General features: G+C 39.9%; 1 protein-coding gene across 1 annotated transcript in view; it reads right to left on the minus strand.

Moving 5' to 3' along the window:
- Positions 1 to 27,365, minus strand: part of WNT2 (Wnt family member 2) — a 52,322-nt gene extending 24,957 nt beyond the window's left edge. The window contains exons 1-4 of the mRNA XM_036247197.1: positions 27,283 to 27,365; positions 25,019 to 25,245; positions 19,354 to 19,631; positions 4,460 to 4,724 (exon numbers count right to left, since the gene is read on the minus strand). Coding sequence (XP_036103090.1) covers positions 4,460 to 4,724; positions 19,354 to 19,631; positions 25,019 to 25,245; positions 27,283 to 27,365 — 853 coding nt within the window. The remainder of the gene's footprint in view (positions 1 to 4,459; positions 4,725 to 19,353; positions 19,632 to 25,018; positions 25,246 to 27,282) is intronic.
- Positions 27,366 to 27,615: the final 250 nt, after the last annotated feature.

The following is a 27,615-nucleotide window of genomic DNA, read 5'->3' on the forward strand; positions in this document are numbered from 1 at the left end:
CATATATGAAAGACCTACATCCAACATCATACTCAATGGGCAAAAACTAAAAGCATTTCCCTTAAGAACAGGAACAAGGCAAGGATGCCCACTTTCGCCACTCCTATTCAATATAGTACTGGAAGTCTTAGCCACAGCAATCAGACAAGAAGAAAAAATGAAAGGGATCCAAATTGGAAAGGAGGAATTGAAATTGTCATTATTTGCTGATGACCCGATACTATACATAGAAAACCCCAAAGACTCCATCAAAAGTTTACTAGACTTAATAAATGAATTTGGCAAAGTAGCAGGATACAAAATTAATGTCAAGAAATTGATGGCATTCTTATACACCAATGATGAACTCACAGAAAGATAAACTAAGAAAACAATCCCATTTACCATTGCGGCAAAAAAATTAAGATACCTAGGAACAAACTTAACTAAAGAAATAAAGGACTCATTTGCAGAAAACTACAGGTCATTGAAAAAAGAAATAGAGGAAGATATAAAAAAGTGGAAGCACATACCCTGTTCATGGATTGGAAGAATTAACATCATTAAAATGTCCATATTACCCAAAGCAATCTATAGATTAAACGCAATCCCCATCAAAATACCAACGGCATACTTCACAGAATTAGAACAATTATTTCAAAAATTCATACGGACCCAAAAAAGGCCTTTAATAGCCACAGCAATCTTGAAAAGGAAGAACAAAGTTGGAGGGATCACAATGCCAGATTTCAGGTTATACTACAAAGCCACTGTAATCAAAACAGCCTGGTACTGGCACAAGAACAGGCATATAGACCAGTGGAACAGAACAGAGAACCCAGAAATGGACCCAAGGCAATATGCTCAATTAATATTTGACAAAGGTGGCAAGAGCATACAGTGGAGTAAGGACAACCTCTTTAATAAATGGTGCTGGGAAAATTGGACAGCTACTTGCAGAAAAATGAAACTAGACCATCAACTTACACCCTACACGAGAATAAACTCAAAATGGATAAAAGACTTAAATGTAACTCATGAATCCATAAAAATCCTAGAAGAGACTGTAGACAACAAAATTTCAGACATCATACGCAGCAGAATTTTTACTGACACCTCACCTAAGGCAATAGAAACAAAGGAGAAAATGAACACATGGGACTACATCAAATTCAAAAGCTTCTGCTCAGCAAAAGATACGATCATCAAAACGGAAAGGCTACCCACTGTATGGGAGAGCATAATTGCCAATGATATATCAGATAAGGGGTTAATTTCCAATACATATAGAGTGCTCATACAACTCCACAAAAGGAAGACAAAGAACCCAATTAAAAAATGGGCACAGGAACTAAATAGACACCTCTCGAAACAGGACACACAAATGGCTAAGAAACATATGAAGAAATGCTCATCATCACTAATCATCAGAGAGATGCAAATTAAAACAACAATGCGGTATCACCTCACACCTGTCAGAATGGCCACCATCAACAAATCATCAAACAACAAGTGTTGGCGAGGGTGTGGAGAAAAGGGGACTCTAGTGCACTGCTGGTGGGAATGCAGACTGGTGCAGCCACTATGGAAAACAATATGGTGTTACCTCAAAAAAGTAAAAATTGAACTTTCATTTGACCCAGTGATCCCACTTCTAGGAATATACCCTAAGAAGCCTAAAACACCAGTTCGAAAGAATATATGTACCCCCATGTTTGTAGCAGCACTATTTACAATCGCTAAGATCTGGAAACAGCCCTAGTGTCCATCATTAGACGAATGGATAAAAAAGCCGTGGTACATATACACAATGGAGTACTACGCAGCTGTAAGAAAGAAAGATCTCTTATCCTTTGAGACTACATGGAGGGACACTGAAAGTATTATCCTAAGTGATACAAGCCAAAGAGAGAAAGACAAGTTTCATATGATCTCACTTATTTGTGGAATATAATGAACATAACAGTTTGAGGAATGGGGTAGTCCCAGAGACGCGGAAGCGGGGTACAGACTGACAGTCCCCGGAAGAGTGGGTGGTGAGGGAGAGATAAACCACAGAACTTATATGCATGTATGCATGAACAGTGGACATGGACAACAAACTGGGGACAGGGCGGGTAGGGAGGGGGAGGGGGGAAAAAGGAGAAACATCTGTAACAAAAATTCATTAGTAAGAAAAAAAATAAGCTGTGCAAAATCAAAAAAAAAAGAAAGAAAGAAACAGAATTGTGTTCTAATATAGGAAGCAGAAAAAGTAAAGTGTGTAAGAATAACAGTTTCCTGAAGATGCATCAGGGGTTAGATTCAGAATCTCCTTTGTGAGGAAGAAAAAGTAAGGTCTTTATTTCATTGACTATCCAGGAGGTAGTTAAATGATCATCAAGCATAACTTGATGGAGGGGAGGGGAGGGGAGGGGAGGGGTGGGGAGGAGAAGGGTGGGGAGGGGAGGGGAGGGGAGGGGAGGGGAGGGAAAGGAAAGAATTCCTAGGGAAGCAGGTCCTTTTACATCTGAAATGAGGTTTTTGCTTCACAAGTCCTGTTCATAAACATGCCCTGGGACACAGGTGGGGACAAGTTGTAGTGTCAGGGTCTAGAGCACAGGCCCTGGAGTCAGAGAGCCAGACATCTTTCCCTTCCAGGATCAATGAGATCTTGAGTCATTTACTTTTCTGACCCGTACAATTGAGAGGGTGACATCTAGTGCTGCTTATCTGACTTTAAAACATAAGATGTAAACTAGGTTCTTGGTTGGCATTGATCAACCAGAAGCCACTCTCTTCTTCCTTCTCCTCCTTTTTTTTTCAGTAACCAGTTCCAATTCATTGATGTCATAGGGCGGCTCAAAAGATTAAATAAAACCATGTGTGCAATGATCTCAGCCCAGTACCTGGCACACAGGAGTCAAAACATAGTTCCTAAAATGACGCTGATATCATTATCCCATGTCTGAGGAGCCTGAGGTTAAGCAGCTACTTAGCAGCAGAGAGGGACCCAAGCCTCTGGGACAGTCTGTCTCAAAGCACAGGTTTCATGGGGATTCAGCTAAAACTGTGGCTCAACAGGAAGGATGATTTAGAAGTCCCGAAGCATTTCAGGAATGCTGCAGGGCACAGCATCTGGAGCTTTTGCCTAGTAGTTATTAATTAATAGTCTGCATGCATAAACCTGCCCAAGTGCTACAAGGAGCTAGCCTATCAACCATGAAGGAAATTCAACCACTCAGGACAAAGAAGTGGCTTTGGACTTCTTGTGATATTCCCTGGTAATTGTGCTTCTTGGTTAGTCTAATGTTAGGAGCTGGAGACCGTCTGTACTGTTTTACTGGTTTCTTTGCAATTACTGTACTTTGAAATGAAAAACAAACTCAGAATTTAAATTTGAGGATGTTTTTCCTGATAATAAATTCCCTTGCTTTCCACTAAGTCTGAGAAGTTGGCTTGAGCCAAAGGTGGTTGTGGGCTCCCTATCACCTCCTATTCACTTGTACTTATAATTATTTTGTACCATATTCTTTTTTTTTTTAATCCTCACCCAAGGATATTTTTCCATTCATCTTCAGATTGAGGAGGAGAGAGGGAAGGAAGGAGGGAGGAAGAGAGAGAAACATCGATGTGAGAGAGACACACTGACTGGTTTCCTCCTGCATGACCGAACTGCAATCGAGGTATGTGCCCTTTACTGGAATCGAACCCGTGACTCTCTGGTCCTTGGGCCACTGCTTTAACCACTGAGCCAAACTGGCCAGGGCTTGTACCATATTCTTTGCAAAGACTGTGCAAAGCCTGGGGTTCAATGCTGTCGAGGAGGGGTGAGAAGTGGAGAAGAGCACAAGTGTAAAACACACAAGGGAACAGCTGTGTGGAGGTTGATGGAGCTGCTCCTGAGTGAGTTCAAGACAGAAAAGGTGCTGTGTGCAAGGGAAGGTGTGGCCTTAATTCATGAAGTGCCTCTCACACAGCCCTCACTCGCTGCCCACCGGCGCAGCCAAGCCTGTAGGGATGAATTCTTTTTCTCGTATTTGGCGAGTTCTGAGCATATTGGAAAGAGCAAAGGAGTGTGAAGTATGGCAGATTTCAAAATGGGCAAACTTTAAAGCCCTGGGACCCTCTTCCGTAGTCACAGAGGTGTAAAGGGGAATACACACTGCAAAGCTACCCTCCTCTCAGCTTCAGGATCACAGAAACAGTGCTGGCTGCTATACATAGTGTAGGTTAATTCACCAGTTTGAGATTTGTCCAGGCTGAAGAATTTTGGTAATCTGCCTATTTTCACTTTTTGCCACAAACATTCTTGTTGGGTTCTCATTTCTCCAGAATCTTAGGACTTTAAATATGAATGCTAAGAACATGAGCTTTGAATCCAAATGCAGGAGGCTGCACTTACAGAACTGGCAGTCTGAAAATACAGAACTGCATTTACGTCAGGCAGTGCTGATCACGGGAAGAGTTAGGTGCAGTGAGCAAAGTATTTTGAACGTACCTGCATCTCGGTCCCTGATACAGTAGTCTGGAGAATTCTCAAAGTATACGAGGTCATTTTTCGTTGGCTTCTTAAACCTCTTGTTAGCCACAGTGAAACCAGTGCCATCTTGGTTCATGACGACCTGGATGGCCCCATTGTACTTCCTCCACAGATAATCGCCTGTTTTTCTGAAGTCAGCCATGGCCAGCCAGCATGTCCTCAGCGTACACGAGCCACTCACTCCGTGACACTTGCATTCTTGTTTCAAGAACCGCTTCACAGCCTTCGGGAAAAGACGGGCAAGTTCAGCAGAGGTGGACTCAAGCTCGTGACATGTGCTATAAATTTCTGAACAACCAAGAAATGATTGAAGACACAGGACCCTGGGGCTTAGGACTGGGAGATGTGTGAGGTCACTTGCTAGTCACTTCAGGCTCACTGCACTGACCATACAGCGTGTGGGGAGGTGGGCAGAAAGTGGGAGGCAGTGCCTGACTGTGAGCCTCATTAGGCTATCAGTATAACGAAAACCTCACTAATTTGAATTTCATAGCGTACAGGGCCAGTTTGAAGAGTAAGACAAAGAATTAGAATATTTTCTAAATAAATATAGCTTTATTATGTTAATAATGTATGCTATTATGCAAATTGGGTGAACAAAGTAATTGCTAAGCCCTCACCATTTAACAAACCGATAATAGTGATTGTTATTATTTATAGGGTACTCTCCATGTTCCAGGCATTGTGCTAATGCTTTCTACACTCCATCTCAGTGACCTTAATCTTCACAACAATTCCATGCTACTGTACTGCACTGTTTTTTCACACCTTAGGAGGGAAAACTCCTGGACAGATGGGACTCAAATGGGCCAGAGTGGGGGAGCCAAGATGGCCCTCCGAGGGTAGTGTCTGTGGCAAGAGGCCTGCCATCCAGGCCACCCAGTGAGCCTCATGCCAAACACCCAACTGTAAAGATATGGAGGTGAGAGTACATGGGGGGTTGTAATCCCATGATAGTTCATTATGACATCCTTTAAAAATGCTCAGATCCTTGTGACCTGGCATACCAAACTAATGACATTCCTCCTGCTCACTTCTCTGCCCTTGCCCTCCAAAGCTGGTTCCTGATGGACAGATTTCAAATGTGACAGGGCTCAGTCTGTCCGCTATGATGAGCTAAGAGGGAAGCACCTGGATGACGAGGCCCAACCAGGGAAGCATGTGAGTGAATTAACAGCCATATGTCCACCGTTATGCCTTGGCTCCTTCAGCTCCAGAATGATTTTGACACATTTCCAAGCATGTGAGTAAATTGGGACTGACTTTCAGGAATAAAGAACATTTCTGCACACTTGTTTCTACTAGAGCCTTGGTCAGAAACTAAGTCTGTGGAACAGGCAAACCGGTTGAAGCAAACCTGAGTGAGGGCCTGGGTAGGGGTAACCTGGAATATTGGTATCTGTGGGTGTAGTGGGGGTGGAGTGAGCATGAGTGCTTCAGGGAGCTCAACCTGGGCTGCTGCTGGGTCCTCCCACTCACATCCCACACCCACACTAATTATATTATACCAGAATCTCAGGGATTGGGCAAAGCAGGCTTACAACTACCACCTCTAAGTTCTTAGATATAATTCTTTCAATGTGTTACCTAAGATTTTTGTTCAGCGTATCACCTTGGAAAGTGTCATCAAGTGAGTTCCCTGCCCCCTTTTTCTATGCTCCTTACCCCAGGTACCTTCTGTCTTAGGGATACAGATTGAGGGTAACTCTCAGCAGAGTGGTTTCTCCGCCTCTGCTCTGTGACTGAGCCAAGGACCAAAGCCATGGTCCTGTGAAATCGCGAAGCCTGGTCACTTCCATAGCCATTCTTTTTGTCACAATGCTTTGAGTATTTGATGGGGACAGTCCCCAGTTGTCAGTTGTGATCTCTCTTGAGCTTGGGAATTGATAATAAATGCTCATTTTTTCACAGCTTATTCCTTTTAAAGCTGAGTTATTTACTCATAAGTTAATACTCCTAGCTTTTAAAATGACAGGATATCCCTGGCTGGTGTGGCTCAGTTGGTTGAGTGTTGTCCCATGTACCAAAAGGTCACCAGTTCAATTCCTAATCAGGACACATGCCCAGGTTGTGGGTTCAATGCCTGGTTGGGGTGTCCATGGTAGGCAACTGGTCAATGTTTCTGTCTCTCTTCCTCTCCCTTCCTCTCTCTCTAAAATCAATAAAAACATTTTAAAAAAATGACAGGATATATTACTGCTCTCCATTGGTAATGCTAAGTTCCAGGTTGCAAACTTCAAATTTGATACTTTTATATGATTAATTAGAGAATTTGCATATTAATTTAAGACTGAATCTTAAAGATACATCTTATGAATCCTTACACATACCCGTGGCAGTGGTGCACACTGCTGGTCGTCGCCCACTGTGAGTGGAGACAGCCATTCCCTCTTCCTTCCACACTTCTGTTCAGGTATTGGGCAGCCACATGCTTCAGAGGTAGCCAGGCCTCTCTCTGACCCCAGTGCAGACCAAATCAATATCAGTAATTTCATTGTCCTGCCACTGACTTTTTTTTCTAGCAGAGGGCATATGATGATTCAATTTGGACCAATATAATGTCAGGAGTAATCCTGTAAGAATTTCACTCTGCCCTCACTTCCCTCACCCAAACTCCCAACATGTTGTATCATGATTCTGGTGTCTCTGTAACTTCAAGGAGCACACTTACATCTCCTTTCGTGTTCCGGAAGTCACAGGTGCTATCTCTTATGAGAATATTGCAGTCCCTCCTCCCTTTCTTCCCCAGTCTCAGTCAGCAGTGCCTGTCCTTTCATAGGGACAAAGATGATAGCATTAAAGTTCTGTTCTGGCTCTGGCCAGGTGGCTCAGTTGATTGGAACATTGTCTCTATACGAGAAGGCTGCAGGTCCGATTGCCCACTAGGGTACAAACCCAGGTTGTGCGTTCAATCCCTAGTCAGAACACGTACTGGAGGCAACCAATCAGTGTTCCTCTCCCACATCAGTGGTTTTTTTTCTCTCTCTCCCTCTCTCTCTCTAAAATCAATAAAAACATATCCTTGGATGAGGATTCTTTAAAAAGTTCTGTTCTTTAACTATAGTTTAATTGCCCACTAAATGTGCCTAAACTATGTTTCTAAAATCTCAGAACAGGCCGCCATCAACAAATCATCAAACAACAAGTGTTGGCGAGGGTGTGGAGAAAAGGGGACTCTAGTGCACTGCTGGTGGGAATGCAGACTGGTACAGCCACTATGGAAAACAATATGGTGTTACCTCAAAAAATTATAAATTGTACTTCCATTTGACTCAGTGATCCCGCTTCTAGGAATATACCCTAAGAAGTCTGAAACACCAATCAGAAAGAATATATGTACCCCCATGTTCATAGCAGCACTGTTTACAATAGCTAAGATCTGGAAACAGCCCAAGTGTCCATCAGTAGACAAATGGATAAAAAAGTAGTGGTACATATACACAATGGAGTAGTATGCAGCTGTAAGAAAGAAAGATCTCTTATCCTTTGAGACGACATGGAGGGACCTGGAAAGTATTATCCTAAGTGAAACAAGCCAAGCAGAAAAAGACAAATACCACATGATATATGGAATATAATAAATATAACAGTCTGAGGAATAGGCTAGACCCAGAAACACAGAAGTAGGGTACAGACTGACAACCCTCAGAAGAGGGGGTGGTAGGGGGTGGGAAGAGATAAACCACAGAACTTATATGCATGTATGCATAACCAATGGACATGGACAACAAAGCCAGGGACGGGGTGGGGGGGAAGGGGAGGAGGTGCCAATGGGGTAAAAAAGGAGAAACATCTGTAACAAAAATAAAATTAAAAAATAAAATAAAATCTCAGAACAATAAATATCTATGTAATACTGTTAACTGCACAACCATGGACAGTGCCAGGACTGAATTTTATAATCTATGGTCCAATATCACAATCTTTGTGCCAAAGAAGAACATTCCTGGAGTGAAGTTTGGTGTTTTTTCATTTTACTTGCAACCAATTGCATTTACTACAACTTAATGTTTTCCACTCTCTTAATCATTCTACCTCCTCCATCACTTCTTCTTGTTTCCTGGGGGCTCCATTCTAACCTGGACTGGCTACACAGCTGAGACCTACCGTCATGTGCTCCCAGGTTGGACACACTCTGCCAGGTGCCACGTTTTCTCTTTCTTTTCTCCTTGATTCTGTTGCTGCAGCCCCTTCTTGAGGAATTTCGTCAAGGTGCACAGGGGATACAGTTTCTGAATTCTCTCATATCTAAGATGTCTTTTTTAGCCTTAACACTTGATTAATAGTTTGGCTGGGTATAGAATTCTGGGATGAAAATAATTTTCCCTGAAAACTATGGAGGTATTGCTCTACAAGCTTTGGCCTCTAGTACTGTGGATGGGAAGTCTGATGGCTTACTGATTCTTTCAAAACTGATTTTTTTTTTTCCCTTCATGAAAGGTTCTAGAAACTCTCCATTTCCTTTGGAATATCATAATATTTTAGGATTAATAAAATTAATCCTGCTCAGCCTTCAGTGGCCCCTTTAATCTGGAAATTTATGTCCTTCAGCACTGAGACATTCTCTTTCCCTCCACTTTTTTTAGTCTCTCTTTATAGCATTCTAATAATTCAGTTGCTGAACCTTCTGAATCCATCCTCCATGTCTCTTATATTTTCTCTTTAATATTTTAAATAGTTTCTTCTTGAGTTCTTGAGGAAGAAATTCCATTAGAATAACACTCTTGCCTCTCCACCCCCTTACTCATTTCTCCCCCACGGGAGGAGAAGTGACTCGTCCAACTGGCAGTTTAGAGGAAGGAACAAGACTTGTGTGCCTAGGTTCCTTCTCTTTGGGCATCTGCCAGCTTGTGGAGATGAGTTATAATTAGTTCCTACTCTCCAGCAAGGGGTTCTCTGCAGAGGTTGCAGTGACAGGGTGAATAAGTCTGCCCAGTTCAAGGGCAGAGTGCCAGGATGCACTTTGAAGCTTTGAAGCTACATCCTCCAGAGCAGTTTTTTTTCTTCCCAGTAGTGCACAGATGTGTTTACTCCATCTATCTGCTTCCCTCGTCCATTTTTCAGTTGGCTTCAAGTTCAAGTGGGAAACATGGGTGTTGTTTATGGATCTCCTTAAACTCCATTTGTCTTCTGGGCTGCTTGTTTTACTTTCTTACTTTGTGGGAGATTTCTTGAGCTTTCTCTTCCAAGTTCTTTTCTATTCTACAGTTGTCAATTTTTCAAAGCATCCATCCTTATTGTTAATGATTGTTACTACTATCTTCTTGAATCTCTGTAAAGAGACTAATTAGGCTTTTTAAAAATTCTCTTCTCATTCCTGATTTATTGTTTGTTTGTTTGTTTGTTTGTTTTTGCCTCCTAGTGAGGGCATTTTTTTTGCACTTTTTGGCCTTTTTCTTTTATACTGCTGAATTTACTCAAATGTATGGTAATCTTTGGATAATCTCTTCTTATCTAAGAATGAAATCATAACCAGAAACTCTGGTTATATGGATGGGGCTTGTAGGACAGAGGTTTACTTTCTGGTGAGTAGGTAGGACACTGGCTGTTATGCTGAGATGAACTCCAAAATGCTTGTGAGGTTATGCCACACTTCTAAGAGTTCTGTTCACAGGTGGAGGAGAAAGGATGTGGTTCAGTATTCCATCTATGGATTTTTCAGTTAATCCTAATTTTCAGGCCTATGTTTCTCTCCTGTGTGCATTTGTATATAACATTTCTCAGGATATCTTAGTTCCCCACTTTGGCTATTGCTCCATCTGCTTTTTCTTTTTCCCCATCTGCTGTGGCTTCTCAATCTTCCTTTATCAGTTACAATTTCTTCATTTGCTTTCCACTCTCCTGAAATCTGTTGAGCTTCCTCATTGCTTTGACCATTCTCTTTATTGTTAATTTAAACCATTTTTATTCTATTACTATATCTTTAATGAGGTTTTGGGGAGAAGAGGTGTAGTAGTATATGTCCTGTCCACGACCTTGAGACCGCTTGCACTGTGAAAAGTTCTGGCAGAAGACAAAGATTGTGAGCGGAGGAAATGGTTCATTTTATGACACACTTCTGTACCGCTCAATTTGTTACTTTTGTTTGTGCAAGCATTGTTTTTACAAAAGATAAAGAACACAAGAAAGAATTCAGTTCAGTGACTTACTGTTTCTCTCCAATGAATGACATTGAGAGCATTTTCCAGAAATTTAGGCCACAGCCCATGCATGACACAGGTCCTATTTTCTATTTTGTCTCAAATCTTTTCTAAAGGGTTGCGTATTCTGCTTTCTTTTTCTTTCATTCTTAAAGCAGGCTGCTGTCAAGATTCCATTTTCAGCCTTTTCTTTTGCTTCTCTCTTCACATTCTCACAGCACTCATGGCTTTTTATATCACCCTCTTGGCCAGCACAATTCATCAGCCTCTCTCCCTACAACATTTGCTTAATCCCATCTAATGTTTACTATGTGGCATCCTATTAATAAATACTTGCACATTTAACATGACTACTTTATAAAAAATAAATAAATTTGATTGCTAAGAACCCTTGGTGTTTATCTTCACATAAATCATTTTTAGCTTAACATATAACTTTTCTCAATAAAAACTTTGATAAACTCATAATTGCTTCAGTGCTAAAATCTCAGCAGATTTTTTATGTTTCTTAAATCTTTGATTTTTAGCATTTTAAGCCTATTGGTCTGCAGAGGCTATTCTCTACTCTTAGAATTTAAGACGCTTATAAATATTAGCATTCTATACTATAAAGTAGTTTGAATTTAAAAACAAAAGCTACAGAAGAAGGAAATATATACATTGTTCAGGCTAGAACAATCCTATCTATACCTGTCTGACACCAAGTTGACACCTTAAATCACTCTACCAGCATTTCTAAAACTCGGGATGGCTAACCCCTGGGTCTGTGTTCTCTGGGTTCAGTGGAATCTATAAAAGTCTTTACACTTAGTGTTTGCATATCTAATTAGTCTACAAAGAATTGTTTTGCCAGTTATAAAGATAAACTTCTCCCAAGGAGAATGAAATTTGGTTTCTTCAGTGAGATTTTCAGAAGACTAAATCCTAGCAATGCCAGGGTGTCTGTAAGACTACTTACAGGAGGATTTTTTTCTTTTAAGTTACTGCATTTTGCTAAGTTTACAATCCCTGTACTGTGCCATATGGATTCTCTTCCTGTCAGAAAAAGGGCAATCCACCTGTTTGAAAGGTATGCCAACTTAACAATTGACCTTGCCTTAGAAATCCTACCTAGAATTTATTTTAGATCCTTAGATGCTATGTTTTAACTAACTTATTTAGTTAATTTGAGCATTCAAAGGAGTGTTAGTACTTCACTTTTTAGTTGGGTGTATGCCATAAAGCAACCAACATACTTTTGGACTTATATCCATTTTCCTGAAGAAAACACACATTAAAAACATTATTTAATTTTCAGATTCTGGCTTAAAGCCAAGTACACATATAAACAATTAAATTCCTTTGACGGGTTGATGTCTTTATGAGTTACAGAAAATCAGACCAAATTATATCTTTCAAATATATAGGCTCTGAAACTAGAAAAACAAGGAATATTTATTACTGAACTGTGCAGTTGATTTGCATAATCAATCATTTATTAACTTAAATAAGATATTGTGATTTCTTGAGCAGTCATTCTTCAACTGTTTTTTTTTTTTTTTTTATCCTCACCCGAGGACATTTTTGTTCAGATAGAGCGAGAGGGAGAGAGAGGAAGAGAGAGAGAAACATTGATGTGAAAGGGACACATCGAGTGGCTGCCACCCACAGGACCCAACCAGGGCCGGGGACAAACTGCAACCGCAGTACATGCCCTTAACAGGAACCGAACCCAGGTCTCTCTGGACCACAGGCTTGAGCAGTCATTCTTTAACAACAGTGACTATGGGTGGGCTTAGCTAGGAAATATAAGGTGTGGAATTTTTATTTAAGGAATTCAAGAACATTACCATTGACTAATCATATATATAAAATAATTCTTATTGACTAATGAAGCTAGTCTAAAAAACATTTTTCTATGAGATATATAACTTTACATGAAACTTTAACAATTTTGTTAAGTTATCCTCTGCTTTGGGACTTCAATTCTGGTCAGTTTTTAATTCATATACTATATAAAGATCTACAGTATCAAGTACATACTATTTTTGGGTCCAACAAGACAGAGGTGAGGCTGGTAGAGCTGATCTCATTTTTCAAAATGCACTTAATTTTACGAACTAAGGAGACCAATTAGAAAACACATATCTACTAAGTTAAGGTTGTGCCTCATAAAGATGCTGAAAGCTACTTAAGGGAAGGTTAGGATGAACAGGAGGTTAAAGCCGTCTGGTTCTGGAGTTCAAATCACTATTCTCATTTTCTTCATTTTGAAAATTTCTTTTTGAGAATGATTTCTTTTGAATTCTGCCCAGTTCTCTTGGTTCAGACACATTATTTATTATGTACCTTAAATGGCAGCACAGGATCTATTCTTGGAAATCTTTATTAGGCCCTAGGGTTTCTTGCCTATAAGGCTGTGTTTACATCTTGGACAATATCCATTCTTGTTGACTTCTATAGACAGAACTTAGAAGAACCTGCTTTGTCTGGGCGCCCCTACTCCACAGCACTGATCTTGAGTGGTGCTGGGTTGGGTGGGGCATGAAACTAGAAACTCTGGACCTCTTCATCCTCTGAACTTCTCCCATATAAAATACAGAATGTCAAGTAAAGCTTAAATTTCAGGCAGCAAATAAATTCAATTTGTGTGTTAATCTGGCCACCCCATTATAGACCTTAGTCTCTTCATAGGCAAAATGTGGATAATAATGCTACCTACCTCTTAGGCTTGCTCAAAACCTGGTGCATATGTGTATATATTTTATTTTAGACAGTAACTCTTGTTAGGTAACCTGTCCAAGATCATACTCAAGAATCAGAGCCAGTGTTCTGATTCCAGAACCCCAGCCTCCATACTACCTCAGTTCAGATGACATCAGTAGCTAACAGCCCCTATGAGAAAAGTAGCTAACAATAATGTAAACATTATATTAAAATATAAATATCGCCCTGGCCGGTTTGGCTCAGCGGTTAGAGCGTCGGCCTGTGGTCCAGAGAGACCTGGGTTCGGTTCCCGCTAAGGGCACGTACCTGGGTTGCAGTTTGTCCCCGGCCCTGGTTGGTCGTGTGGGTGGCAGCCACTCGATGTGTCCCTTTCACGTCGATGTTTTTCTCTCTCTCTTCTCTCTCCCTCCCACTCTATCTGAACAAAAAATGGAAAAATGTCCTTGGGTGGGGATTAAAAAATAAAAAAAATAAAATAAAATAAAAATAAAAATATAAATATCAACACAGTTGCCATATGCCATTTTTTAAAATTAAACACTGGGAAGCTTACCATCTACATCGGTTCTTCTATATTTATTTAAGGCTACAAATAAAATTTAAGGAGGCAGACATTTCTCATAATTTTTCTAGTAAGTCTATTCTTTAAGTTATTAATTCAAACATATCACAGAAGATTTGAACTCTGAAATCTGTCACTGTTTTAAAGTGGACTCTAGAAAAATTAGCAATGCATAAAAATGAAACTTAAGTATTTAATTTCTCCCACATTATTCAATACCTGCCTGTCACAGAGACATCCAAGCATCTTAGCACAGCATCCGAGGCTCTCCAGATCTGGCTGAAACTCGGGTTTGCAGCTGCAGCTCCTATTAATTCTCAGTCATGGGCTCTAACCTAGAGCCCTTATTATTCCTCAGCTCTGATGTTCTTTCTGTCCCAGTATGTTTCTTGGTCTTATAGTCCCTCCATTTCACCCACGGGAAATCTTTATCTTCAGCTCAAACACCCAGTTATTTTATGATGCAACCTTTTTCTCCTCAGCTAACTGGCCCTTTGGCTGATTTTCCTATTCTACCACTTAGCATAGAGGTTGCCTCACAGTTGTATTTCACTTGTCTCCCTGACTAAAATTTAGTTTCTTGTGGTCAGGGCCTCTTTGTCTTATTCTTTTCTACACCTAACTTAGTACCCAAAACAGCTTTTCCCAAAATAATTCAATAATAAATTATCTGTTGAAATAAATTTAGTCCAATAGCACATAGGAATGGTGTTCTCCAACTTACAGTGTTATTCAGTTGAAATGTTGTGAATCCACAGAAAAAGGCTAAGATGCATTGAGCTGTTCATAACGATTAGCAGTTATGTTTTTGACATTTCAAATATTTTTTCAGTTGTTTTAAAAAAAACGATACATATTTATTTTAGAAAATGTGTAATAAAAAGACACACACAAAGGGAAAAAAATTAGTGGACTACCTTCTAAAGGTGATGGCCGCTGCTGTTCCTTTGTTTAAAATATAGAAATACTTGCCCTGGCCTGTGTGGCTCAGTGGGCTGAGCATCATTCCATAGACCTAGACGTCCCTGGTTTGATTCCTGGTCAGGGTACATGCAGGGTTGGGTTGTGAGCTTCATCCCCAGTAGGGGGCATGCAGGAGGCAGCCAATGAATGTTTCTCTGTCTGTCTCTCTCTCTTCCTCTCCCTCTAAAAAACATCAATAAAAACATATTTTTTAAAAATGTAGAAATACTGTGTCTGTGTGTGTCTCAGAAATTCTCAACAGAGACAACATAAAAAAGTACATAAGGACACAAAGGTGAACAAAGCTGAATTTGAATGCTCCCCGTCCCAAGCCCAGCACTTCATGACTGTGTGACCCTGGGTTAGTCATTTCATCCTTCTGAGACCCAGTTTCTCATTTGAAAAATAGGAACACCAATACTGTTTTTTAATTCCCATATATATATTATATATATATATTTTTTTTAATCCTCACCCGAGGATATTTTTCTCTTTATCTTCAGATGGAGTGGGAGGGAGAGAAAGGGAGAGAGAAACATCCATATGAGAGGGACACATCGACTGGTTGCCTCCTGCACGACCCTAACCAGGGCCGGGGACAAACCGCAACTGAGGTATGTGCCCTTGGTTGGAATAGAACCCGTGACTTATAGGTCTGTGGGCCGGTGCTCTACTTTTGAGCCAAACTGGCCAGGGCCCTATATGGGTTTTTGAAAGATCAAATTATAAAACATTTGGCAGTATTTTGCACATTAGCAAATACTATATGCCTGGTTTATTTATTTATTTATTTATTTGCTTATTTATTTATTAATTGATTTTAGAAAGAGAGGGAGGGGGCAGACAGAGAGAAATATTGATCTTTTGTTTCACTTATTTATGCATTCATTGGTTGATTCTTATATGTCTCCTGTCATGCTGGGATCGAACCCCAACCTTGGTGTATCGGGACAACGCTCTAATCAACTAAACTACCCAGCTAGAGCCTCTATGCCTGGTTTTTATTAGTATGTTAAACTGTACCAAAGATAAGTCTATGGATACCTGTAGCAATCAGACTGAATAGTTCAAGTTGAATTGTGCCTATCTCTATTGCCTAAATTACAGATAACCGTCAGTTCACTAAAGGGAGAAAGGAACTAACTTTTACTGTATACCTACTACCTGCCAGGTTCTCTGCTATCTGCCTTTCGCTTGGCTTCCCACAGCACCATATAATGCACTTTTACACATGACAGGACCTGAAATTCAGTGAGCAAAGCCATCGATATTGCACTATTAAGACTAATGTGGATCTCATTTCAAATCCCATGTTCTATCTTTATTATAGTATGACACCTTTCAGGGAAAGTATTTTAATGGAATTCTTCTTATTCTTATTATGGAAATGTCCAGTGATTGAAGGATTTAGTTGGATACATGGATTATTTTGATATATATTCTCTTAGGAAAGGTAAAAGTAGTTGTGGACTAATTTAAAAGCCATTTTCAACTTCTGAAAAGAACAAATGGTGGCTATTGACTGAGTAACTTTTCCTTGTAATTAACCTAACCCTATCCTAAAATATAATTTAGAAGTTTTCATAGCATGGCTTCTTTAGACCTAAATAGAACTGCTGAGAGAAGCTGTGGAATGTCTTTCTTGACAGAATGTTTGTGTTGAACAGGGCAAATTTATCTTTTTAGGACTCTCTGGTGGTAGAAAACAAGACTCAGTCAAGGATGAGTTTCAAGTAAATATGAAGGAAAGAAACATCATCATAAATTCTGCTGAAGCTATGATTGAAATAAAATTATATAACAGCACTGAAGATCTAAAGTGGTAGTACCATACAGAGACACACGAGGGTGCTCTAACCAGCTGTTATAGTAAATGAATTAAACTACTCAAATATTAGGGAAAAATTAAAGTCTTTTGTGAATAGCAGTGTTGAACTCTGATTTATAGCATTGGTTAAACAGAATAGTCTTGGAATAGACGATTTTTCTTTTAAATGAAATGTATTGGTCTCCCCCCTCCCCACCCCCACATACACCATTTAAAAATTAAAAGATACTCATACTAGACAATTAGGGAAATGCTGAAAAGCACAAAGAAGAAAAAAAAATGAACTGATGCTGTGGTAGCCCTGGGTAGTTGGGGTTTTCTAGAGGCAGGCCAGTTGGACACTTAGCTCAGGAGGCCTGCCTTCAAACACAAGCCCAGCCTGTTCTCATTTTGATTCCACAGACCTTCTGCTTGTACAAAGGGGAAGTAGGGAAGGGAGGTCTAATGACTGCAAGAAGAGAATTAGAGACGCATGTTTATCTCCATGCATTTACTCTCATTAAAGTTCATATTCACTGACATCATGCATCTCCTTGAAAAAGTCTGCCCACCCACCATTAATTAAAGCCACATTTTAAAAAGTCAGCGTGTGCACTTTTATTCCAATCAAAAGTAGCCTCCTCAGTTTTGCAGAGTAGGCAGGAGAATATCTGAGGCCTGACAGCTGTTCACCTCTACACAGTGAGGAATCATGTGATTTACATTACAAGTCATGTTTATTCAGCGCCTACAAGAGAATAGCTAAGATCTGTTGTCTTGAAGAGTTGAAGCAGTCAATATCTAATGATCTACTAAGCAAAATTAACATTTATTTTGACGAGTCAACATTATTTTGGATACAGTGTATGACCATATGCCTTTATCTTTACAAATCATCTGAGAGATCTAACTATATTTCCTGCTTGAGTAACTAAGCAGCACACTCCTATCAAAGACACCACACTTTATAACTTGTACATGCGGTATCAATGTCAAAACAAAGGTCAATGTAAATTTTCCTCTATCCAAACTATTGCACAAACAGTAATTTCCAATAGTTGAAGGGTTGCATAACCACAGTCTATATTTTTGGCAGTAGTCACTATAAATTCATAAAATTAAGAATGTTGACTTTTAAAGTTCAAGAAAGGTACTATTTGTAAACAGTTCAGGTCACACTCATCTCATTCCATGTACTAAGCAAGAGTTCTTTCCTTTCAACTTCTGTTAAATTAAATTTGGTCTCTCTGTGAGCTTAGTAAAAGAATTTTCATCCAAATAGATCTGCATTTTTTCTATTCTTTTTCATATTAAAGACTGCCCCCCAGACCTTTCAATTTTATGCTGATCTTTCTTTATATATTAATATCAAGCATATTTTAATTTTGTATTGAAAAAAGACAAATTATGGTTATCTCTTCTCACTGGCAATTAAATTATTCTCAGTTGGTTCTTCTTTCTTTCTTTCTTTCTTTCTTTCTTTCTTTCTTTCTTTCTTTCTTTCTTTCTTTCTTTTTCATGCAAAAAGAATACTAGCTTTATTCACAATGGCAAAAAATGGAAATAGGACAATGGAAAAGTAAATTGTGGTTGATAACTGGGAAGAGGCAAAGGGTACTTCCTAGAATGCTCAGAATATGTATCTTATCTAATCACACACACACGTGTGTGTGTGTGTGTATCTATGTGAAAATAAGTATTATATACATGAAAGTAAATGTTTGAGCTATATACAAGATTAGTGCACTTCCCACACTTTCCATATTGTATGCTTGATTGATCTGACTAAATATTTCATTAGCCCAGCCAGTTTATGCTTTCCACCAAAGGCATAATGTGCAGCATTCAGTTTCTCTAGTTATTCTGGTTGTGCCACCATGAAGAAAGACATGACTTATCAATGGATCTGAACACTGTCATTTTAATGGTTTCATCCTAGACCACAAAACCTTTGGGCTAGGAGTTGAAACCTGAGTTCTAGTTCTGACATTTCTACTGATTCTCCATGTGACCTTGAGCACTTGAGGACCTATTTCCTCATCTAATAAATGGGGGGTAATGAGTGAATACTGACCGGTGAATTCACAGCCCGGGAGGTTAGTAAGGACTAGAGGATAAGGGATAGAATACCCCTTTGGAGCTATGTCTTCCCCTGGTCTACTTACTCATCTAGTACCAGACACCCCAAAGAAAGCCTGTTTGTTTCTAAAAAGGGCACCCCTGACTCTAGAAGAAGCCAGTAAGCCATGCCCAGTGGGTTGCTTTCAATGATATATTTGAGAGAAGATGTCCTGGGTTTTGATATCCTTCAGATACAAACATTCAATGTCCCATTGGTATGTGGAATGAAGCACTAGCTAGCCTCACCCACAGATTATATCTTCTGTCTAGATGATACAGCATCCACAAGGACCATAAAACACTTGACTCCACACAATGCCAGAAGCAATGGGTGGACTCCTTCAGCCCAGCTGTGGGAAGAAAGGTGGAGCAGGGGTGGGGTATTTCAATCCAGTCCATGGTATTCTTTAGAACAAACGGCTTGGGGCTGGGAGACAATGGGAATTTGTGACTATATGGCATTTTATCAACTCTAGGAAAGTTTTAGATAAACTCAGCTTAAGTGACTATAAGGCTAAGCAGTCTACAAAAGGAGCAGTGTTGCAGTCCATACCTTCCTGCCGGCTCTGTTGTTGTGCAGATTCATCAGGGCTCTGGCATCCTTTCCTTTCCTTTCCTTGGCATCCACAAATGCTCGGGCAAATTTGATCCCATAGTCAATGTTATCACTGCAGCCACCCCAGTCGAAGGTTCCCTTGCTGTCTTTGGCGCTTCCCTTCTTCTTTGGATCACAGGAGCAGGATTTTAATTCTCCTTGGCTACAGGCCCTGGTGATGGCAAATACAACTCCAGCTGAGGAGATGGCGTAAACAAAGGCAGATTCCCGACTACCTGAAACAAAAATATTTTTCTTAAAAGTGGTCTGGAGTTGCTAGTTCTAAATAACTATCAGATGATGGCTGGTTAATACTTGCTCTGCCTCTGACATACTTCAAAACTAGACAAGAAAGTACTGGTATTCTTGAAGGATTCTTTTCTAGAGCCAAGGCTCTTTCTTTCCTCACTTCTTTCTCTCTCTCTCTCTCTCTCTCTCTCTCTCTCTCTCTCTCTCTTCTTCCTTCCTTCCTCCCTTCTTCTCTCCCTTCCTTCCTTCCTTTGTTAATCCTCACTGAAAGATATTTTTCCATTGATATTTTAGATAGAGTGGAAGGGAGGGAGGGGGAGAGAGAGAGAGAAAAACATTAATGTGAGAGAGACACATCAGTTGGCCTCCCACACAACCCACACCAGGGCTGGGATGAACCTACAACTTAGGTACGTACCCTTGACTGAAAATTGAACCTGAGACCCTTTGATCTGCGGCCAACACTATAACCGCTGAGCTAAACTGGGCAGGGCCAAGGCTCTTTCTTTAATATGAATCATGGCATCTAATATAAATTAGACAGCTATCCTTAATGTAAACAGAGTAAAAAGGAAAATGCAGCAAAAGTCTACTCTGCCCAGCTCCTGACTTCACACTAGTCTCATACACCTGCTTGTTTAATCTAGAATCCTTCATGTTCTAGAAGAGAGGAACGTAACATTTTTGTTTTTTCATCTGTAACATACAGTTTGAATTCTACAATTCTATCATTCCATAATATATTTTGGTATGCATTATACTACATGAATAAAACCTTGAAAAAAAAAACCCGCCCAAGTTCCCAGGTATTACTGAGGACACTCATATGCATTTAAATGATTGAGACTGAAATACTGGATTAAAAAATATCTAGGGTCTGAGATGGGAAGAGAATTCAAGGTAGTAACTAGCCTCCTATGCTAACACTACAGAGCTCTGGCTTGGCATAAATTTTCACAAGTAATTGGGAGATTGTTGAAGGCAATATGCAATATCCTAGAGTTACTTATATACTATGTCTAACTATTAAGGTGAATTTACTTTCTTCTGGAACACCTGCACTAATCACTGCTATTGGGTAAATGACACTGAAAAGCTTTTATTTTGTTTGTTTTTTTCTGGAAGGAAACAAATTTATCGCCTATAATTAGACTTGGGCAAAAACCCTTTGGGGTGTTACTTAGAATTATTCTTTATTAGCACACAGGCTACTTTCACTTACAGGCTGAAAGGTACATATTTCAGTGCAATAACTACATTAAATTATTTTAATAATCTGTAGTAACTCATAACACAGTGTTGTGGTACAGTGACAGATATAAGGCTCTTTAGGGTCTGTGTACACCTCATTTTTCAAGTGAAGCTGTATTTCATTGTTATTAGCATGCCTTTATATTAATGGTTGCTGCAGCAAATATATTAACAATCAAAATACAAGCTGAACAACCTCATGCCAATGCAAGGCAGAAAACAGAGCCATTTGGTGATTCAGCATGTCAAGACGAGTGTGACTTTTTGAACCACACAGCTGGGAGAATAAACCACCTTTCTGCATCGGAGCCCTGCTTGGTCCCATTTGTCACTCAGTGCTGAAATTTATTATATACCCCTTGCAATATTTGCTCTGCTAGTCTCATTATTAAAAATCAGGAAAACATATCTACACCATATTAAATGGCACTTACCTCAGCCTTCCAAAAATATCTCCCCCAAACCTCTAACCATCATAAAAAGAAATCAGTCATGCTCTATAGTTAGGTAAAATCAATTATATGAATATTTGCTATAGGTAGCAGGTAGTGCTCTCCAGAGAGAAATGTGATGGTCATGGAGCTGTTTTAGAGCCCAAATTATAGTCACAGATTTTCTAAGTGGAATTGAGATATTTTTTAAAAGATGCTGACTAACAGATGCTAATGTGTTTTAATCTCAGGTGGTGGCTCTCAGATAAATGAGATTTTTATTATACCCATTTTACAGTTTAGTAAAATATCTTGTCAATAGTTATCCCACTGAGCTGCTAAAGCCTGGATTGGAGTTCAGTGACCATATTTAGAGATATCACATAGAGGGAAAATTCCCAAATGCTTAATGTACTTAGCACTATTATTTTTTAATGAGAAAGAAGAGAAATTTTATGAGGTGGTCTTTTAGGGGAAAAATATGAATGCCAGTGGCCGGACAGTATTTTGAAAGTAGTAGAGAAATAAATTGTCTAGGCAAAGCACTCATCCTGGCTTAACTTGCAAACAATTACATTGACCTGTTGGCTAAAATAACAACAACAACAACAAATCACTTAAAATTTGCTACGTTACAGAAATAATTTCCAAGGCAAAAATACCTTTGAAAATATTTGTCACTAATTAGTCAAACACATTGCTAAATGTTTACTTATTTAAATAAACAATTTAGCACATGGACTGACTTTTCATTTTACGTCCAGATGTTTTGGTATCATGTTAGATGTGGCCTTAAGATGTTTTCAGTTAAGTGTCTTACATGAATCACTAAAATGTTATGTGTGAAATAGTAGCACATTTCAAGAGTTGGCTTTCTAACAAAACAAATTTTGACCTTGGGACTCTTCTTAGAAAAATGGATTATTTTTAAAGCCATCAAATATGAAACAAAATCCAAATCTAAATAGTGATATTTAGACTTCTGATGTGTTACTATTGAAGTTTTTTTTTTTTTTTTTTTTTACATTTCCAAGGAAGAGACCTAATCACCTTTTTGCCAAGGTTTATTTGAGAATTCTAGAGGTATATTCTTGCAGGAATATTTATGGGTTTAAGTTTCTCAGCCTGTGACTAGTGATAGTCTGTTGAATGATTGAAATGCAAATGTTCCTAAAAATCATTGTCTTACTCTAAGCCTTCTGAAGCAATGGACACAAATATTCTCCATTTCTCTATGACCCTGGGATATATTAGTAACTTTTATATTCTCCCTATAAACAGTATTGCCCTTTGCCTTCCTAGTCATTTATAAGGACATTTAGGTTTCCAGAGGAAGTTCTTCACAATTTTAGATGTGAATTTCCCTCCGAGCAAATAATTATAAAAATCTTTGGATAGTTTTACTGGAATTTCATGATTATTTCCAGGATAAGCTACCTTAGGCCAAATTCAGCCCTCCCAGAATCAATGCAAAATCATCACTGACAGTCACAGGAGTTTACATAAACGTCCAGGAAGAAATCTGGCCTTTTGTGAAGAATGGAAAGAAATTGTGTATCTTGAGTGTTTTAAGTTTTGAGTACTTTGGCAAAGCATTCAAACTTCATTTGAAAGAAGTGAAGGAAGTACAAGCTAGAATCTCTTATTTACCTGAGGCCTTAGACTAAGTCAAACTAGTTCTAACCTCTTTCTTCTTAGCACTCTACAGCTTTAAAGAAACACTGTCAAGATTAAGTTAAAGTATTTATGAATGAATCCCCAGCTTTGGCAGATGTTGAAGATCAGTGGTCAAAATTACGTCCTTTGATTTGTGATCTAAAGGTTTTCTTCAGTATAGAGACATCTTAATAGATTTTCATAGACAGAATGTAGAGGTGATCATTTTATAAGTGAGAAGGACATTTAATTTGTAATCATTGGAAAATCGTTGTGAGCAATTTGAAAATGAAAAACCTTGATACAGTCTGGCTGGCATGGCTCAGTGGTTGAGCTTTGCCCCATGCAGCAAGAGGTCACCGGTTTGATTCTCAGTCAGGACACAAGTCCAGGTTGTGGGCCTGATCCCCAGTGGCGAGCATGCAGGAGGCAGCCGATCGGTGTTCTCCTTCATCTATGTTTCTATCTCTCTCTCCCTCTCACTTTCTCTCTCTAAAATCAATAAAGGAAATATAATAATAATAATAATAATAATAATAATAAAATCCTGATACATCTTAAACAGAGCCTGTGTATAATGTGTCGAAAGGTGTTTTGTGCTAACTATTTGCAAACTCTTTGACAAGTTCTGGCACTTTAATTGATTCACTGGTGAGCTAATCTAGGTGAAGTCTGAAAATTCCATATTGCTGTAATTTACTATCAACCTTTCAAAAATTTGCAATGTCATATCAAAACTCCAAAAGGAATGTGGAGAATATAGGTCTTAAACTAGAGAATAAAATTGCAGAATATGGCAGTAAATTTACTTCAGGGACACACAGAGTGAGCGCACTACGCCCTTGGGGGATTTCAGAGACATTCAGTTATGCATTTGGCCTCATAAAACCCTAGGGCTGTGATGATTACAAGATAGAAACACCCTCTGTTAAGCATTACCAAGTGCACAGCCTGGATGATTTTCTTAGGAATGGGGGGTGGGGTGGGCAAAAACAAGTATAAAGTTTCCTGTTTCTGGGGTTCACACAAAATTTTTGTGTTTTCAGTCAGATTTCCCAGTAGGAAATGGGTTGTGCTATTTCTTGAAAAGTGTTTATAATACCAGAATAAGGAACATTTTTTTTTTAACTAAAATGTGATTTTTAGTTAATTTTCTCTGTATACCAGCTAGTGAGCTTTTTTGCACTCTCAGGACTTTAAAAAAGTTTACTATGTACTTACATGAAGTTTAGTGCTCCTTCTAAGTTAAAAAACAAATAAATAAAAAAAAACAACTACGTATTCATGGTTCGCACTTCTACCCTCCAAAAATACCCTTCTGCTTAAAATGTACCTGGAAAATAATAGGTGTTCACTACAAGTTCATCCATTCATTCACTCAACCATCCAATGAATGAATGGTGCCTGCAACACACAAAGCACCAAGTGAGGTGCAGGAAAGGCCGGCTAGCCCTGCCTTATAGAATTTATAGTGTATTGAAAAAAAACAAAAGTTTAATTTAGACAGTGTGATCCAAAGCTGAATAGCTAAAAGGGAGATCAAAGGTGGTGAGGAGAAATTTTTCTCTGCTTCTTAATATCATTTATGTGTTATTGTAATAATGGCCATCTATGGCCAATTAAAGATTTAGGCATTCCATCCTCATCTTCTGTTCAAATCCTTCTGAAAAGTTCAAGTTGCAGAAGAGAAAACAATTTTTTTAAAGCCCTGTGGCTGCTGCTTTCTTTCTCAGAGAAAAAATCTGAACCTGGAGGGACAGGAAGGGCTATAACATGACATGTATAGACAGAGCAAAAAGTAAAAAACATCAGCCGGGGGTTTACATTCTAATCTATGACTGGCCTCCCACAAAACTTTAGACAAGTACCTTGATTTCTTAAGTCCTCATCTGTAAAACAAGGACAATTCCCCCAACATAACAAGCTTCTGGCTGAATAAAATGCAAGAAAAAATGAGCAGGGACTTTAAAGACCAAATAAAGGGAGGAGTGTGTGAAGAAAGAGCCCAAAGAGCTGCCTGAAGGCAGGAAACTTACTTCGAAGCAGAACCCTGCCAAAGAGGCTGTGGTCCCTGTCTAGGGTGTTGCAGTTCCAGCGGTGCTGGCGGAATTGGTACTGGCACTCAGTTGTCCACTCTGCCACGCCCATGCCAATGGCACGCATCACTTCTGGGTGTCGGTGGCACAGCTGCCGCTGGCGGCTCACCAGACCTGGCACATTGTCACACATTACCCGGGCAGAGCCACCTGTAGCTCTCATGTACCTGGGAAGCAACAACACAGAAGTGAGAACACTGAAATTGAGGCCCGGAGCCATGTTTCAAATATGAATTATCATTTGGGAAGATATTAGAAAGCAAAGTTTATTTAATTTTAGTTCCGTAGAGAAGCAGCAGGCAGGCATGGGGAGTAATCTGGTATAAGCCACCCCAAAACGGAGTGATGGCTGTCTTGGACATGAATGGAGGGCCCGCAGATGATGCTCTAGGCAGTCAGGGAACAGAATGAGCAGGGAGGGGCAACATTTTTTGGGAAGAGCCTTCAAAGACTATTCCCAAAAAGGCTCTGATCTCAATGATGAAATGTGTCTGGACTTGACTTTGGGGGAAGCCAACCTTTACAGCTCCTCGCTCCCATTTTATTTGACCCGAATGTTTAAGTGTGTTAAGAAACTGTATCTGTCTAATCAACACCTGCTGGTATCTGATGTTACACTCTCCTCACAAACATGCTGTTGTTTCCTTACTAAAGAATCCTTTAAATATTTCCATTTACCAGCTCTTCTTGGCCTTTATAGAGAACCTTTGGAAAAACTTCTTTCTATTGTTATTAAGGACACTAAATATTTGGAAGAATCAAACAGTATTATAGCTCCATAACGTACTTTAAAAAAGAAACTTTAACAAAAAAAATTACATCATCATCTCTGCCCAGATGTTCTCTATTAGTTGTGAAATGTTTAGAAAGGTATCTTTTATATAATCCAAGCTGCCATAGGTGTCTTTTGAAGCGATCAAACAGGGAGAATGTCTTTTCTTGTATTTTCATTATTTTATACGATCATAAAATCGTTACAGCTGTGATTTCCAAAAAACATTTTTAGGTGACAGCTGAGAGACAATGTGACAAAAAGTCTGAGCAATAAATAATGTTTAACCTTGGAAACAAAAATAGTCATTTTATTGAAAAATGGTCATTCTGATAAATCAATCTTTGATCCTGTGTCAGCAATGTCAAGGCTAAACGCCTTCTTGTTTAAAGCAGCTTAAGAAGGATTGAACCCCTCTTCCCCTCAGTGCTCCGCCATACTCTTTTGAAGAACTCCAGTGTCTTTCTGAAGTTCCCAGCTCTAGTCTTTCATATGCTTGAGACTCTTTACTTTTGTCAGATTCTTGGGGAAAAAAACAAACAAAAACAATAACAACCCATGGTAGAGGGTCTTTCTGAATCAGTACTTTAATATCTGTTGGGAAACTTTTAGGTGCAAGGATATTAAAGAGCTCTCAACTCTCTCTCTTTTCAAGATCATTCGGTCCGAAGATGGAGAAGAGTTTCTGGGTGGGTAGAGAATCTCCCTTTGTAACAAGACCTGTTACGTTCACTGTGCAAAATAAATAAGTAAATCGCTGATCAACGTACAAAGGATGGCAGCAAAGTTACTCTTTGAGGGGACTGTAGTTTTGAGCCCCCACCCCCCACCCCGGGGAGCTTCCCTTTCAGGAGGTAGTCTCTACCTGGAGGCAGGCAGGACAGCGTTCTTCCGCCCCACTGGGAAGAATTTTTAGGAATGTGGAAGGACGGGAAATAATGCAAAATCACACGCTTTGGGTTCTACAGCTCCTGACTGCCTGAATTGGCCGCTAGGTTTATCTTGAGTTTTGGAGGTGTGTGGAGGAGTAGCGGCGGGACGATTGCAGTTTTAAGGGTGAACACACACACGCACGCACGCACGCGCGCGCGCGCGCACACACACGTCTCTTAATGGGATAAGAAATTGGCCGATTTTGCTCTCGCTCAGCTAAATCCAAAAAAAACTAACAAGCTCTCATTTGAGGGGGGATGTGGGGTGGTGTTTTGTTTGTTTGTTTTTTTGGGTTGTCAAAGTTGGAATGGTCTTCAGAGGAAAAGCGAAGGGACTCAGAATAAGGCGATAGGAAAGGACAGCAGCCAGGGTTCGGGATGAATTCTGCGACTCCAGCGGCCACGGGGAAGAGCCGCCGAAAAGGGTTTCGGTGGCCAGTGCGATCCCCATTCCCATATCGAAAATCCCCCCTCCCCCGCGCCGGTACGCGTGGACTTACCACCATGAAGAGCTGACCTCAGGCCTGAGCCAGGTCAAGAGCAGAGGGAGCCAGAGCCAGATTCCACCGAGAGGGGCGTTCATATTAACCCCCTTGCGTCCGCATCAGGTCAGACTCCGTATGCGGGCGCCATGCGTGCCCGGAGCAGAGGCGCTCAGCACCCGGAGCGCCTCCTCACGCCGCCGGCGCCTCGCCGCGCCCCCGCCCCCGGCTGGGTCTGCAGCGAGTGGCGAGACTCACTGATAAAGTTTCAAACGACTAGCCGGGAGAGTGATAAAGGCCAGCCCGGGCCGCCTCGCCCACAGCCCAATTCTCCAGGCGCGGCGAGTGCGG

Source organism: Molossus molossus, unplaced genomic scaffold (assembly GCF_014108415.1).
Source record: "Molossus molossus isolate mMolMol1 unplaced genomic scaffold, mMolMol1.p scaffold_m16_p_7, whole genome shotgun sequence".
Taxonomy (NCBI): domain Eukaryota; kingdom Metazoa; phylum Chordata; class Mammalia; order Chiroptera; family Molossidae; genus Molossus; species Molossus molossus.